We start from the raw sequence: 16,011 nt of genomic DNA on the forward strand, positions 1-16,011 counted from the left end.
TTTTTGGGACAGCATACTCAACCATATTTAGAATTTACCAGAGAAGAGCCATTGTCTATCTAGATATACAGTGCTCGCTAAGTAATATGTACAGTACAATTCTTAAATCTTAAAACGACCAGCCAAAGTTGCCATTAGCTTGCCGGAACCCCGGCACTATTCAACGAGCCACGTTAGCGCTATAGACGGGCATTGATATAGGGTGGGATCTTACTGTATGTTTGTATCGAGTCGCATCCACTTTGTTCATAAGCATCTTGAGCCTTGTGTAGCCTGTCGTATCGTTAGAGAGAGATGACACTCGAGCAGCGACGTATTTCCTTACCGATCACGAATCGCTTCCTCCCGGTTATAGCTCTATAAAGTCATTAAGAATGAGAATACCAAGGACGGTTCCTCATGAGCGATCAGGGACTTACCGATGGGTGTGTCGACATGAACTGGGGCGGCGCCTCTTTCTCCAGTCGCTTCATCCGCGACCAACTAATCATCATCAGTCGAGTGCTCTAGGTTGGAGAAAACAAGGCACACAAAGACATGACCTACAGTCTGGCAGCTGCCTCTGGGTTATAGCAAGCCTTCGACATCATCACTAACAATACGTCAGTAAAAATTACAGAGCTGTAAAAACACTCCAATTCTTACTCAGGCCCATATCATCTGCCTCCGCCTGCGTTTTTGTATTAGCGAAAAGATCTCCAAATTATTCGTTGACGTCGACCTACTTCTTGTGTCCTAGAATTTGGTAGACTGTACATCAGGTTCAAAAGAAGCGATGGAATCTGTCCCGATATATCAAACATCGCAGAGATAAGAAATACCGCCCCAATGGTAAGAAGACTATTGCTCATCCGCTCAGCAGGATGCCGCGCTACCACATGAGCAATCTCGTGGCCAAGTACTGCTGCCAATCCGTCTTCGTCTTCACAGACTGGCAAGATGCCAGTGTAGACAAACACCTTACCACTGCAAATCGGAGTCAGCGAAACGAAGTCTAGATAAAATAACCCGAACATCACATATGCTCATACCCCGGAAGAACAAAAGCATTTACCATTCCATCGTCCTTAATCACATGGACCCTCCAGTTTGCACCTACTATGGGTGCCTGTGGGATGAGCCTGTCGAGAACTCGTTTGACTAATACAGTGGTAGGATGACTTTCGGGCAGTATCTTTCCATGAGAAGAGCCTAGAACTTCTTTATAGCTCTGATTTCCCATTTGGAGCTCTTGTTCAGAACTAATACAGTTGAAGCGACGACGACCGGTCATCTGGTATCAAATCAGCAAGTTGTAGGACAAAGATGTGCATTGTCAAGTTTTACCTCCACCGTCTCCGTATTGTAGATATACAATCCACTAATCCCCAGTCCAATGATCACGAAATGATGGGGTTTCGCATTTCCCAATAGGCGCCAAATGAACGGCTGCCCCCGTGGGTTGTTGAACCGTCTGTATGGTTGGTTCCCGAATCCATAGTGGCTTCTGGCAGAACTGGTAAACTTCCGACTGCGAAATCGAGGGAGCTGCTGTTGAATGAGCGTAAAGGATATCTTCGAGGTGATTGGTTTTCTATGGCATGGATACAAGGCGGAAATCGACCGGGAGGTTTGCGAGCATCGTGCTGCTGCGCGAGGGAAGAAAGCGAATGAAGCCAAAGACGATAAGGAAGATTTTCGTACTGTGCTCGTTATCGGTTGACGGAACATGATGAGCTGCTTGGCATGTTCGTAGAGCGCGAATAGAATAGGATAGAAGGAAAGAACTTAAAGTTATATCGCGCCGCGGCACGTGTGGAGCGATAAGATAAGAATTTGTATCATGCAATTCATACTCCTATTCGGCTTCCACATACTCAATCTTAATCCTTCGACTGATCAATGAAATCTTATCTAGGCGAGAAGCAGATGCTAAGTTGCATGGATATGTGTTTCATAGACTATTGGTTCCAAGCAAGACGTCTGTCAATAGCAAGACCAGCAAGCAGTTTAGCCCCGCCATCGGCCATCCTCTATTCCCACGAGCATGGAACGTCGAAAAAAGGTCATATTGTAGCCTTCATATTCGCAATCCAATGGCACCAGAGGCCAACATATACAGAATTCAGAACTGGAATGCTATCCGTTGTTCGACAGAATTGTGGGCAGCTAAACTGGACGCATCCGATTCTATTAAAGACAATGTTACTTGCTGCATCATCTGTGTGGCTGTAAGACGAAAAATTTACTGGGAACTTCTAACCCGTCCATGGGGTCAGCTGCCATTTAATTATCAGGTTATTAACTATACAACTATTTGTGAATGGTTCCGTATATCCTCTGGCATTACCACATCCCTATCATGTGATATTGACCTTTTTCTTTTTCCCTTTTGCATGGGGGATTCCGTTTCGTGTGATATTTTAGAATTAATAACAGTCCCTATATCGAATGACATCTCCAGGGGTTTGCACTGTATAACTCTTCGCTTTTCTTATACAATAAACGTACCCTTACCCAATGCAGCAAATATGCTGTGTTCTGCAGAGCTACTTTATCTACAGGAATCTCAGTAGGTTCTTCCATCGCCTCGTGCGAAACGTGGAGATAAACTCACATGTTGTCGGTCTACTGCTAGCGTTCCTCCTTGTTAAGGAATTGATAATCTATACGTCTATATCTTACTCCAGCAATGGCATTATCAGAACTATCAGCGATACACTCCATCTAGATGCCGCATTCCATACGGGTCTATTTGGAAGCATGGTACATACAGCGTTTGATAAATATTTAACGTCCATTGACTAACCAAAAATTCAAAGCCCTCGACGAGTACGAACCTCACATCGTCGCTAAAACCCGGCTATTAGCCTCCAAAATGAACGAGCGCCATTCCCAGCCGCTCAATATCACGAACTAGATATCCTGCTATACCTTAGATGTGATGGGTGACATTGCAATGAGTATAGAGTTTGACATGCTGAGACATGGACAAAAGCCGCCTGCAGTCAAACAAATCCAGTCAACTATCAACGTGGTAGCGGCCGACGGGACTATCCATGGCTGGCTCCTCTAGTCATGAATACTCCCGGTCTGATGCCGCTCATCAGCCCGTTCACGCGGTAATGTCATTTATTAGTTGAAGAAAGACGGCAGGTATGTCGTTTCTATGCGATTTCTGGAACGAAATTGACCATGCTTTTTTGCAGACTGTGCCCAAAGACGAATACCCAAAAGATATTATATACTGGTTGATTCAAGCAAAAGGAAACGGTGACCCGGGAGCAGCCCCCTCCGAAATCGCTCTGCAAGATGATGCATGGACTCTAGTTGTTGCGGGCAGATGCGTACGTACACCATATTTATAAAATTTTGAGACATATACTAACGTACCGTAGTGACACAGTATCAACTGCTCTCACCAACGCTTTGTTCTATCTTTCAACCCACCCCACCATTCTCTCCAAACTCCAATCAGAACTCGACCATACCTCTCCACATGGCATGCAAGACTGGTCATACGACAAAGTGAGAGAAATCAAATACCTAGACTACATCATTAACGAGACACTTCGTCTTAAACCCTCAGTCTCCGGTGGTCTTACACGCGTCACGCCGCCGGAAGACCTGCAAATTGACGACATCTATATTCCGGGTAAAATGATAGTGTCTGTTCCCACATTCACTATTCAGAGGGATGAGCGATATTTTACCAGGGCAAGAGAGTTCATTCCAGAACGGTGGGAGGGGATAAGCATAGAGAGCGTGCCGGTTATTCCTTTTTCACAAGGTATGTATCTATGTTGTTCTCTCTCTCTCTCTCTCTTTTTTTTTTTTTTTTTCCTTCTGTTTTTTATTGATATGTAAAAATAGGCTAACGTTTCAATTTGATCATAGGTAAATTTGATTGCGCTGGTAAAAAATATAGCGTGGATGGAGGGCCGGATGAGTTTGTCGATGATTGCGCTTGAATATCACGTTTACATGGCGGATGAGGGCCAGGTCGCTTTTGATGGACAGGAGAGAGATACCTTTACCCTTGCGTTGCCTGATTTGTTTGTGGAATTTAAGCCGCGCAGGTAGTATCGAACAACTTCTTATGGATTTATAAATTCAGGAGCGTAGAACATCCAAGGCAATGTCCCATACTCTACAACAGGAGTAGTAGCTCACATAAATATCCAACATGCACCATGTTTGAATTGAAACCGTGGGGTCACTCGTATCAAATCCAAAGAAAGGCAAAGAAAATGAAAGAAATGAAAGCAAGGACTGTCTGCTAACTCGTTTGAACTACTTTGGTCATCTTCGTCTTCGTCTTCCATTTCAGAGTCACTCTCAGTATATGCGAAGAATCGATAAATTCTCTTCGTTTTAGTCGACTTTTCACTTTCAGTGTAGCTTAAACCGCTTGGCTGCGTGCTATTCCCAGTAGTCGGATGCACGAGCGACTGCCAAGTTGCTTAAGCTTGTTGGAAAAAGTTATACAACAAAGAAGACCTACAATTGGAGCCCCGCCTCATTGATACTACCATGCTGTTGCTTCACTTCGAAATCTGTAGAAAACGGAACTCAGGACATACGGTGGGCAGCATGTCGCATGACTGCCCTATTTGTGCAATTTTTCTTGCTCTAGAGCAAATTATGATAGAGATAGAAACAACGGAGACAGGACAGGCTTGTTGAGTCGACAGTTACAGCCTTGGACAGGGAAACAACAATTAGAACTCACCGGAGAAGATAATGAGTAATGAGGGGCAAAGAGAATATAGGAATACAGAATATAGGATGAAATTTACTCCTTGTGAAGTTAGCAAAATTACAATTGCCATGATGAGTCTCATCCATACACGCATCATTGCGTTACTTCTTGTTCCTGTTTTCTGAAAATGTCCTCATTTTTTTTTTTTTTTTTTTTTTTTTTTTTTTTTTGTGACTTTTTGAAGTCTGCTTTCTCCCATTATTCTCCTAGCTTCAACTGATTGAACGGTGTCATATGGCAAGACAATGGTCATATTACACATAATCTTAACCCGTGCTGGTTTAGTACCGATAGACTTATTCCACATATGTAGAGTACTCGCATGCAAGGCCCAGATGCCTTGATCACCGCGTGATGCGGTCTGGATATGCGCCTTTGCCACATTCATGCCACATCTTCATTCATTCATGATCCTCTTAAATCGATAACTGGCACTGAAGCTTCTTCGATGATTGTGTCTTTTGTCTATTGGCATTAGCAGCTTCCCTGCTGCCTCTTTGGTATTTTCCAACTTCAGCTGGATCTTGGCGGGCAGGGGTAGGTTGCTGAGCTTAACCATAAACTCATTATAGGTCAGGCTCCCATCACCTGGAGCCATGATTGTTTAACCACTTGACCTTTTCTGGTGCCAGATGGCAGGAATTACTGCTGCTTGTGGGGATTCTCGGCATCTCTATATTCCCTGTGCTAGGCCGTGTTGCTGGCAGAAAGGACAAATTGGCCGAAAGAACTATACCTAAAGCCTGATAAGGCTTCCAAAAACACAGTCGCTCATAGACGTGAGCGATATAGTTTGGGTCCGACATTATGGGCACCGGAAATATCTTGCGTTTTGTGCTTGTCATAAGATTTCCAATGCTGCACGAAATCCTAGGCTGGCCCACACGTCCGCATATGTGAAGGGCGCAGTAAATGGTGCCCCATGTGGGCCGTCCGCTCCATTGTGATCGCAGAGTTGTTTCGCAGAATACTAGGTTCCTATCAATGCTCTCCAAGAGCATGGGATAGAGGCTATCTCTTAGTTTCGTCGCTCTTGGACAGTTGGTAATAAGTACGTTTAATGGACTTTCCACTTATAGCTCCCTCGTTTTCAATGCCTTCGAGCGAGAACAGCCCTACTTCCCTGGGGAATGGTTCAACGCTCAGGCGAGACAATTACTCTTATACATGCGGGTCTGGTATAGGTCGGAGCTCTCGTTATTATGCTCCTAGCTCAATCTCAGATAAAGGAAGTATCTCATTTGATGAACCCGTCTTTCTCTATGATATTAGACGCGGTGTCAGACCCAAAAGGGCATTGACACAGTAAACTTACCGGAATGCGTCGTTAATGGCATCTAGCAGCCCTCCCATGCCGTTGTCAAGCAGTGAGAAAGTTTTCTCCGCTATTTCACTGTCTTGTAGTTTAACCTCGTTGGGTAATGAATCCCCATTGATACGGACCATGGGTCCTGGCCTGGTCCCTATTGTTTGTTGCACCTTGGCCTTTCATTTATGAGAACCGCAAAATCACGTCCTGATTCGTATCCACAACTTCCTATTTCATTTGAAGTCGCTAAAGGTGCATTCAGTGGGGTAGACTCAACGAAAGGTTTTGATAAACCTCCCAGAGAAACAGCGGCTTGTATTCATGTGAAACTATTCTTGCCTTGGTTCCAGAACGAGTGGATAAAGCGATATTATGAGACGAGTTGACGTCTTAGACGGGAAAACGAAAATGTATAGTGGGACAAATAGATTGTGAGTGGAGACTAAATAATAATAGAGAAAAGAAAGAATGGGTCCAATTAAGGTGAATGGCAGGCAGCCCTAACGGCGCATAAGCTAGTTATACATAACTAATATCGTGCATAATATATAACATAACGACATTTAGATATCGGGAGGCGAAACGCCGACTCCCGACACGGGAAGAATAGACAAGGGATTCCGAAGGAGGCTTAGTGTTCGGGAAGACCAAGAGCCGGGCCCCGGGAGATCGCCAAGACGATTCCGAGTGGTGATCGGCGTTAGGGTTCCTCCGAGAGCGTGGTTAAGATTGCGCCGATGGCCGACTATCAGTGGCTAGCCGCGCGTTGTTTGTCCCCGGTCTGTGGATGACACTTACTTGGGTCCGCATATTCGAGTTTTAATATGCACGGAAATGTCATTCTTATCCAGTGGAGACAAGCATAACTGGAGTATTAATGTAATTATACTGATACTAGGCTCCCGGGGCCAATAAATGCCGGAGCCAAGAAGATCTCACGGTGTTTCCGTATCCGTTGACTACTACTATACCTAGTCAGATTCAGATCACCGCCTCTTTCTTTCTTTTAAGTCGCGCTGTCACGGCCCCCTGCACTTTCTGTCCTACTTTTGTTTGCTCTCCATGCATCACACTTGACAAATACATAGTATTTCCTATATCACCTCTCCTCTCTTACTGTATCTAGGCTACCACCATGGGTGCCGATACTGAAGACGATCTTCACTCTGAGTCTGCCATGTCTAGCGAGACAGCAGGTCGATTGTCGTCCACCATGGCGGCTCGTTCCCACATGGATATGGATCCCCAGGAAGTCGACAACATCGTCCGTATCGCCTCGCGTCTATCTCGGCGTCATGAGAACGCCTACCCCGGCTCAACAGCAGACGGGGAGACCCTGAACGAAGATGATCCGGTTCTGAACCCTTCTGCGAAGGAGTTCGATCTGCGGATGTACCTGACCAAAGTACTCCGAGACTTCAGTCGGGAGGGTATTGAGTCCTCCCATGCTGGAATTGTCTTCAAAAACCTCACTGTTTCAGGCTCTGGAGCAGCGCTGCAGTTCCAGAGCACCGTGGCATCTATGATGTCTTTGCCGTCGCAAGTGAAGGATCTCTGGCGGGAGCGTAATTCTCCGTCCAAGAGTATTCTGCACGACTTCAACGGCACACTCAAGAGTGGCGAGCTGTTGCTTGTTCTGGGCCGTCCCGGGGCTGGTTGCAGTACCTTTCTCAAATCTCTCTGCGGAGAGCTTCACGGATTGACTTTGAATGACGATAGCGTCGTTCATTATAATGGTAAGCTTTCTCAACTTTAATCTTCTCGTCTATAGCTAACACCATTGAAAGGCGTCCCGCAAAAACAAATGATGAAGGAATTCAAGGGAGAAGTCGTGTACAACCAAGAGGTATGACAACCCAAGCAAAATTTTTCGAGGCGCCAACCCGATACTGACTGATATGTTGCACAATGCAGGTCGACAAGCACTTCCCTCACTTGACTGTCGGACAAACCCTCGAGTTCGCTGCAGCCACACGTACCCCGGCCCGCCGTCTTGGAGGCATGTCCCGCGACGAATTCGCCCAGCACGTTACCCAAGTTGTGATGTCAATTTTCGGGCTCACACATACATACAATACCAAAGTCGGAAACGATTTCGTTCGTGGAGTGTCAGGAGGAGAGCGCAAGCGTGTCAGTATTGCCGAAATGGCACTTGCTGCTGCTCCCTTGGCGGCCTGGGATAACTCCACTCGTGGACTGGACTCAGCCACCGCGCTCAAGTTTGTCGAATCTCTCCGGTTATTTGCGGATCTTGCTGGATCGGCTCACGCGGTGGCAATCTACCAAGCGAGTCAGAGTATCTACGATCTGTTCGACAAGGTCATGGTTCTTTACGAAGGACGCCAGATCTATATGGGACCTGCCAATGAAGCCAAGGCTTTCTTTGAGCGACAGGGTTGGGAGTGTCCGTCTCGACAAACGACTGGTGACTTCTTGACGTCTGTCACCAACCCATCAGAGCGTCGCGTGCGCCCTGGCATGGAGAACCAAGTCCCGCGGACGCCGGAGGATTTCGAAGCCCACTGGAAAGCGTCCTCCGAATACCAGAACATGCAAGTGGATGTCGCCTCTTACGAGAAGAAATATCCATTGGCCAAGGAAGGTGCGACAGACTCGGATTTCAACCAGCGCAAGCAGTTGATACAAGCAAAACACACCCGACCTGCGTCGCCCTATCTCATCAGCGTGCCCATGCAAGTCAAGCTCAACACCAAACGGGCGTATCAGCGAATTTGGAACGACATATCCTCAACTGCATCAACTGTTATAAGTCAGATGATCATGGCCTTGATTGTCGGTTCGGTTTTCTACGGTACTCCAGATGCATCAGTCGGTTTCCAGGCCAAAGGTGCTACTCTTTTCTTTGCGGTTTTACTAAATGCTCTTATTGCCATGTCGGAAATCAACAGTCTTTATGCGCAGCGGGCAATTGTCGAAAAACACGCCTCATACGCCTTCTACCATCCTTTTACGGAAGCAGTCGCTGGTGTTGTTAGTGATATACCGATTAAGTTTGTGATTGCTGTGGCCTTCAACATCATCATGTACTTCTTGTCGAATCTTCGGAGGGAAGCAGCACAGTTTTTCCTGTACTTTCTGATTACCTTCATCGTCATGTTCGTGATGAGTGCGGTCTTCCGAACACTGGCAGCGATCACGAAGACAGTCTCCCAAGCCATGAGTTTGGCTGGTGTTCTTATCCTCGCACTCGTTGTTTACACTGGTTTTGTCTTGCCTGAACCTTCCATGCATCCTTGGCTTGGGTGGATTCACTACATCAATCCCATCTACTACGCCTTCGAAATCCTCATTGCGAACGAATTTCACGGTCGGGACTTTACTTGTTCGGAATTTGTCCCCAATTATCCGACATTGACCGGAAACTCGTTCGTTTGCTCGATCTCAGGTGCTAAAGCAGGGCAGCGCACGGTTAACGGTGATGAATACATCGCGGTCAACTGGGAGTACAGCTACAGTCATGTGTGGCGCAACTTCGGTATCTTGATCGCCTTCCTCGTCGGGTTCATGCTAATCTACTTCGTCGCTACCGAATTGAACTCGTCGACAACTAGCACTGCTGAAGCACTTGTCTTCCGTCGGGGTCACGAACCTGACTACCTTCGCTCGAACCAGGAGGGATCTTCGGATACTGAGAAAGGGGCAGCACCTGTTGCCACGCGACAGCCGACTAGAACCGATGAAGGCGAACTCGGAAGGATCCAGGCCCATACCGATATTTTTACGTGGCGCGATGTGAGCTACGATATTTCGATCAAGGGAGAACCTAGACGACTTCTGGATCATGTCAATGGTTGGGTCAAGCCAGGTACGCTTACAGCCCTCATGGGTGTCAGTGGTGCTGGTAAGACAACCCTGCTCGACGTCTTGGCGCATCGTACTTCTATGGGTGTCATCACTGGTGACATGTTTGTCAACGGTCGGGAACTTGATCAGAGTTTCCAACGAAAGACTGGTTACGTTCAGCAACAGGATTTGCATCTTGAGACTGCCACCGTGCGAGAGTCGCTTCGGTTCAGTGCGTGTTTGCGGCAGCCTCCGACCGTGTCCATTCAAGAAAAGTATGAATACGTGGAGGAGGTTATCCGGATGTTGAACATGAGTGATTTTGCGGAAGCTGTCGTCGGTGTTCCTGGCGAGGGTTTGAATGTTGAGCAGCGGAAGCTGTTGACCATTGGTGTCGAACTTGCCGCTAAGCCTAAGCTTCTCCTCTTCTTGGACGAACCCACTAGGTAAGCATGCTCCTTTCTTTCTATGTTTATCCAAGATCACATACTAACAACGCTCAGTGGTCTCGATTCTCAATCATCCTGGGCTATTTGCGCGTTCCTGCGGAAGCTGGCAGACAACGGTCAAGCAGTTCTCTGCACAATCCACCAGCCCAGCGCCATTCTCTTCCAGCAATTCGATCGACTCCTCTTCCTCGCTCGTGGTGGTAAAACGGTTTACTTTGGCGAGATTGGCGAAGACTGCCGCACGCTCCTGGACTACTTTGAGAACAATGGCGCCCGAACGTGTGAATCCGATGAGAACCCAGCAGAATTTATGCTCGATGTCGTGAACGCCGGCCAAAACTCACAAGGAGAAAATTGGTTCGACGTCTGGAAACGGAGTCAGGAAGCCCGAGGAGTTGAAGCGGAAATCGAGCGTATCCATGAGGAGCAGAAGGCCAAGGTACCTGTCGGTGAGGATGACCATGTGGCTAGAAGTCACGAAGAGTTTGCTATGCCGTTCTGGTACCAGTTGTATCTGGTTACCTACCGTGTTTTCCAGCAGTACTGGCGCATGCCGTCGTACATCATGTCGAAGTGGGCGCTTGCGATCATGTCTGGACTGTTTATTGGTTTCTCGTTCTTCCAGGCGAAGTCTTCGTTGCAGGGTTTGCAGACGGTTATCTACTCCGTCTTCATGCTTTGTACGATCTTTTCGTCCCTGGTTCAACAGGTTTGTTCCCCTTTATCTTCACATCCACAATCACAAAGGCTAACAAACCCAGGTCATGCCCCTCTTCGTAACCCAACGCTCCCTGTATGAAGTCCGTGAACGCCCTAGCAAAACCTACTCCTGGAAAGCCTTCCTAATCGCCAACATCGTCGTCGAAGTCCCCTACCAAATTATTATGGGCATCCTTGTCTGGGCCTGCTATTATTACGCCATCGTCGGAATTCAGACCTCTGCCCAACAAGGACTTGTCCTCATCCTCTGCATCCAGTTCTTCATCTACGCCTCCACTTTCGCGCACATGGTCATCGCTGCCCTCCCTGATACCGAAACCGCTGGTGCAATCGTCACCCTGCTCTTCGCCATGTCGTTGACATTCTGTGGTGTCATGCAAACGCCCACTGCCCTTCCCGGTTTCTGGATTTTCATGTACCGCGTCTCCCCATTCACATACTGGATCAGCGCTATTGCCTCAACACAAGTCGCTGGGAAAGCAGTCGAATGCTCCGCGGCTGAAGTCTCCCTCTTCGACCCTCCGTCCGGCCAAACCTGCCTCCAATATCTCTCTGAGTACCTGGAAAACGCTCCCGGAACCTTGCAAAACCCCAACGCAACAGCGGACTGCAGGTACTGCTCAATCAGCTTCGCAGATGAATTTCTTGCCGGATCGAACATTCACTACAGCGAGCGCTGGAGGAACTTCGGCCTTGTGTGGGTGTATGTTGCGTTTAATATCTTCGCGGCTACCATGTTGTACTACCTGTTCCGGGTGAAGCGGTGGAACATGAGTGATTTGAAGGAGAAGTTCTCAAAGAAGAAATAAGGTGGTTGCTTGGGTGGTTGAGTGTTTTGCACAGCGTTGAAGTTTGAGACATTTATACCAATACCCGTACATAGATATGCTTGGGATCTTTTCTTCCTATCGCTCGTTTTTGCTTGTTATTTTGCTTCTTTACACATATTTAGACTAATTTTTCAAGATATTATAATTGATACATGCCAAGTATACAACATTTTCGCAGAACCTTCGGACTTTCCTTGTCGTTTTTAGTCTGACATAGCACATACACTGAGCCACTCCTTGGCCACCAAATATTCCGCACTGTACCACTCGAGCCGGCCTGCTACACTCAAGCTGAACCATAAGAGGCAAAGCCGTCTCCCTCGAGGTGCACAGACCCTAAGTACAAGTAGCGGGGTGATCTAAAATTATGTAAAACTACCCGTCGTTTGCTTCACAGCTGTCGTCTACTATGCTATGGTTAGGTATGCCAATTCATTCACCTATAGATTGACGCTACAAAATACGCACACGGAATAGATGACACCCGATCTTCAGCTGGGTAGTCTACTTGAATTACGATGTGCTGGATACGGCGAGTCGTGATGAGTACGTAGCTGGGCATAATATATCCGTAGTGACAGTGACTGCGGCAAATAATCATTCAATTGTCTCTGAGCTCTCCTCAATCTCTATAATAGCGACTACTAGTGAAATGCAGGGATTAGAAGTCCTGTTTCCTCGCGCGAGACCGTTCCAGCGCACCCTCGCGCCATTTCCACAATCCAAGCAACGTTGCTGCGGGACCAAAACAGATGCTTCCCAAGAGCACAGAAGGAACCGCAAATGAAAGAGGGCTCTGAAGGACGTTCGTGCGGCGCAAGTCCCATATCGTAAAAACAAACCAGATCAGATTCACAGCGGTGAGAGATGCTAATTGTACTCCTTCGGATGAGAGGACCATTTCTTTGACGGCGGTGGTGCCAGGAATACGTGGGAATACTCTACTAGCAATGACAACATGCAACGTGCTCGTAGAAAGGATACCCAAGTTATAGAACCAGGATAAATACGGCATATCACTCGTCCCATACAAAGCCTCCGCAAAATTAGCACTAGGCGGCTCCCTCGTCGACATCCTCTGCCTGAGCGAGATCAAAACCGGTAGACCGAGTTGAACAAGAGAGAATATCCACTTGGGTACTGCAATCGGTGCCATATTCTTGAGTAGCAAGAGGGCAGGCACGAAGTATGTTACCAAAAGCCCCGTGGGTAGGTGTTCGGCAGCTCGTAGGTCAATCGCTCGCGGATTGGGATAGTAAAAGGTTCGGGATTTGCTGAGGTAAATGTAGATAGCGAAGTATATTGGTGTGATTAGGTGCCAGTCAAAGGCTGTAGAGGCGAGGATGTAGGGGATGGCACTAGGGTTGTTAGTGTTTGCTGGTGATGGTACACATGGCGGGATACTTGCCTGCGGAGATATCCTCCTGAGAAACACGGACGGTAAGATTCAATTGTCCATAGTGCATTGACTCCCATCGTGGTGACGAGCGTGTAGTCCAAAAGAGAATCATGCAGGACTGTTGCAGTCCCCATGCTAACAGACTGTCCAAGGGCGAACGACACACCGGCAACAAGAAGAACAAGAATAATCCAAAACGCCGTCGCGATGGATGACCGCTCCCTCGGCCTCGCAACCACCTCAACATCCCGAGCCACAACCCCCTCCCGCGACGGCTTCGGTAGATATTTCAAGATATGTCCCGGACAATGCGTTGCGGCCATTACAGCAGCCAATTGATCAATTTCTCCCTTAGCTATTACATTTTTCTGTAGGAATTCCAGAAATGGGTTCTCGAGGGCCTCAAGACGTTGCAGTGCATGCGCCCCGTCGACCAGGATTCTCGCGCGAGGCTTGCGCTCTTCTTGGAAGTGATTAAATTGTGCGTGGATATTCTCATTAGTTGGACGGGGATCATTGTCCAAGGCTTCTTTTAGTAGGTCGCCAAGTAGTGCAGCATCTTCGATGGCTGAGTTTCCTCCTTGGCCGGTGAGAGGGTTCATCTAGGCCCATTAGCTGCTGCTTGTATAACTTACAACAGTAAACGTACCTTATGAAAAGAATCACCAATCAAAATGACACGCTTATAAAAGCATTTCTCTAAGACATACTCTTGCAACGGGACAAGGACCGCAGTCCGTCGCTTCCGATGAAGATCACCAAAAGTAAGGCCCGGAAAGAGAACATCGTCCCTCTGTGTATCCAGCAAATCCTTCTCATCCTCAGAAGTATACCGACGGATGTCTTCGTCAGTCGTAACTTTAGGGTTCTTGGAGAACGTGAAGAAGTACAACTTTCCTCCACGACCGGCCTGGCATAGATAAGACCGATTTTTGTGGTAGGTTTTGTATCCGCGGCCATCGGGGGCATTTTCGGGGCGGTCTGAGATGCCGAACATGCATTTGTACGAGCAAGTTATTGCTGGATTGAGTCAATAGGCATTGTGGGATAAGCGCTGATTGTGCAACCCACATTTGGCCATCTGCTGCGTTCCGTAGTCTAGGACTTCTGAGTCTGCAATCCTCCACACCTCTTTTCTTGTTTGGCTGTGGACCCCGTCCGCGCCGACGAGAATGTCTCCTCTAAAGATGGTGCCGTCTTTAGTGGTGACTGTTATACCGGTTTCCAGTTGGTTAATGCTCAGAAGTTCTTTGGAGATGTGGACCTTTGACTTGTCTTTGAGATTGTCGTACAGAGCTTGAACAAGCTCTCGACGATCCAAAAAATTGAATTGATATCCAGTCCTATTGCCAAGATCAGTTCTGCTGCGCATAGTTGTAGGTAGAGAAGGCGCAATCCCTTACAGCTCCAAAAGCATCTCGCCAAACGTATCATGACCACCAAGCTTCACCCCATCCGAATCATAATAATGCATCGATTCCATTCTCTCACACATAGACTGAACCACTTCATTAACACCCAATTGGTCAAGAACCTGACTGCCATACGGCAAAATACCAAGGCTCGCGCCCAACTGAGGCGCAATGCATCGATATTTCTCAAGCAAAACATACTCAATACCATATCGCTCGAGTATATTCGCCAGCGTCAAACCTGCAATACTCCCCCCGATAATTATAATCTTGAAAGACATGGTTAACGGGTCCTCAGTACAACTCTGCGTATGCACAGTCAACATCCACGGACGTGGCTGAGTTTATATATATATATTCAGGCTTCAGCAGTCGGTGTTCCACAATGCAATTATTATCCCGAATGTCCCACACGTGCTGGACGACAAGCTCATGGATCATGATGGCTCTGCCCCGTGCATGAGCCGGTTATTCTGTTTTCGAGCTCCCTGGAGTGCTTTCTTTGTCTTCTTTGTTTAGCTGTGCCCTAACTTAAACATACCCGATTAGTCATCGGGAAAGTTTTGGTGGAAGGTAGAATATCCGATCCGGGGACGGGGTGTCGGAGTGAAAACTGCCCGATTCGCCGACATTGGATGAAGATGAAGATGAGGGAAATAAGCGTGTTGATGACGAAGGGCAATAAGTCACCGACAATAATTGTTGGACAGACAATACGTGAAACCAGTCACGGGACAACATCTACGACAACATGTGAGGCTCTATGGTACTATCTTGGTAGCTTATTTGTTCGCATTGAGCGTCCGTGGCCGAAGACGGGAGCGAAACAGAGCAACAGGTTCTAAAATCTAATATTACAGGGAAATGCCACTGGGACGTGTCAGCAAGTACGGAGGGATGCCCTGGAGCTTCTCGTCATAATTAAAGACATGGGGACGAACTGTTACGCCATCCCTCGCAAGTCCAAGAGAGGAGGCGGCGATATCCTACCTTTTTACGGCAGACGTTTGTCGATACCTTTGCGATCACAACCACGCCAATGGCATATGGTCAAGTGGCGATTGTCCTTGTAAACATCGAGGCGGATGAAGATGAAAACTCCATCGCTGTCGCCATGTTCTCTAGTGCCAGTCAATATAGCCACCCGGACCGTCTACAACCTTGGAGTGTGCTCGCAAACAAGCATGGATATGACTCAGGGAGAGCGGGGAAGCAACATGGGCAATGGCATGGGGGAGAGCCTATGCTGCGGCAATCTATGCTACCCTGGCAGGCACGTTTGCTAGAACCCAATTTCTTTAGATATCCAAGGTTGACTTGAAGTCAAACCAAGCCACCCAACATCAG

The 16,011-nt window shown here is 47.5% G+C and overlaps 4 protein-coding genes across 4 annotated transcripts; 2 read left to right on the forward strand and 2 right to left on the reverse strand.

The window, feature by feature from the left end:
- Nucleotides 1-36: 36 nt before the first annotated feature.
- Nucleotides 37-1,735, reverse strand: EURHEDRAFT_407952 (M48 family metallopeptidase). Its single transcript, XM_040780704.1, has 9 exons — nucleotides 1,327-1,735; nucleotides 1,032-1,273; nucleotides 726-966; nucleotides 646-670; nucleotides 547-592; nucleotides 420-483; nucleotides 326-357; nucleotides 215-273; nucleotides 37-156 (listed from the first exon to the last, which is right to left on the reverse strand). The coding sequence occupies exons 1-9, from the start codon at nucleotides 1,708-1,710 to the stop codon at nucleotides 110-112; spliced, it is 1,140 nt and encodes a 379-aa protein (XP_040643632.1). The 5' UTR covers nucleotides 1,711-1,735; the 3' UTR covers nucleotides 37-109.
- Nucleotides 1,736-3,038: 1,303 nt separating this feature from the next.
- On the forward strand, nucleotides 3,039-4,062 carry EURHEDRAFT_399077 (cytochrome P450; the record flags this gene model as incomplete). Its single annotated transcript, XM_040779896.1, has 4 exons — nucleotides 3,039-3,101; nucleotides 3,310-3,326; nucleotides 3,378-3,769; nucleotides 3,908-4,062. 4 exons carry the CDS (start codon nucleotides 3,039-3,041, stop codon nucleotides 4,060-4,062), a joined length of 627 nt encoding a protein of 208 aa, XP_040643633.1.
- A 3,225-nt stretch (nucleotides 4,063-7,287) lies between these two features.
- Nucleotides 7,288-11,832, forward strand: EURHEDRAFT_444848 (uncharacterized protein; the record flags this gene model as incomplete). Its single annotated transcript, XM_040783490.1, has 5 exons — nucleotides 7,288-7,786; nucleotides 7,838-7,896; nucleotides 7,965-10,300; nucleotides 10,358-11,012; nucleotides 11,065-11,832. The coding sequence occupies 5 exons, from the start codon at nucleotides 7,288-7,290 to the stop codon at nucleotides 11,830-11,832; spliced, it is 4,317 nt and encodes a 1,438-aa protein (XP_040643634.1).
- A 608-nt stretch (nucleotides 11,833-12,440) lies between these two features.
- On the reverse strand, nucleotides 12,441-14,945 carry EURHEDRAFT_535606 (FAD-dependent oxidoreductase; the record flags this gene model as incomplete). The annotated part of the gene is made up of 5 exons (XM_040787321.1): nucleotides 12,441-13,230; nucleotides 13,287-13,854; nucleotides 13,902-14,272; nucleotides 14,324-14,595; nucleotides 14,656-14,945. The coding sequence occupies 5 exons, from the start codon at nucleotides 14,943-14,945 to the stop codon at nucleotides 12,515-12,517; spliced, it is 2,217 nt and encodes a 738-aa protein (XP_040643635.1). The 3' UTR covers nucleotides 12,441-12,514.
- Nucleotides 14,946-16,011: the final 1,066 nt, after the last annotated feature.

This window comes from Aspergillus ruber, assembly GCF_000600275.1.
Source record: "Aspergillus ruber CBS 135680 unplaced genomic scaffold scaffold00001, whole genome shotgun sequence".
Classification (NCBI taxonomy): domain Eukaryota; kingdom Fungi; phylum Ascomycota; class Eurotiomycetes; order Eurotiales; family Aspergillaceae; genus Aspergillus; species Aspergillus ruber.

Excerpts from the sequence above, each read along its gene's own strand:
- EURHEDRAFT_407952 (XM_040780704.1), bottom strand. The coding sequence starts at position 1,710 with ATGTTCCGTCAACCGATAACGAGCACAGTACGAAAATCTTCCTTATCG. Across the intron at positions 358-419 it reads TCATGTCGACACACCCATCG|AGCTATAACCGGGAGGAAGC; the intron begins GTAAGTCCCTGA and ends ATGACTTTATAG. Across the intron at positions 274-325 it reads GAGGAAGCGATTCGTGATCG|GCTACACAAGGCTCAAGATG; the intron begins GTAAGGAAATAC and ends ACGATACGACAG.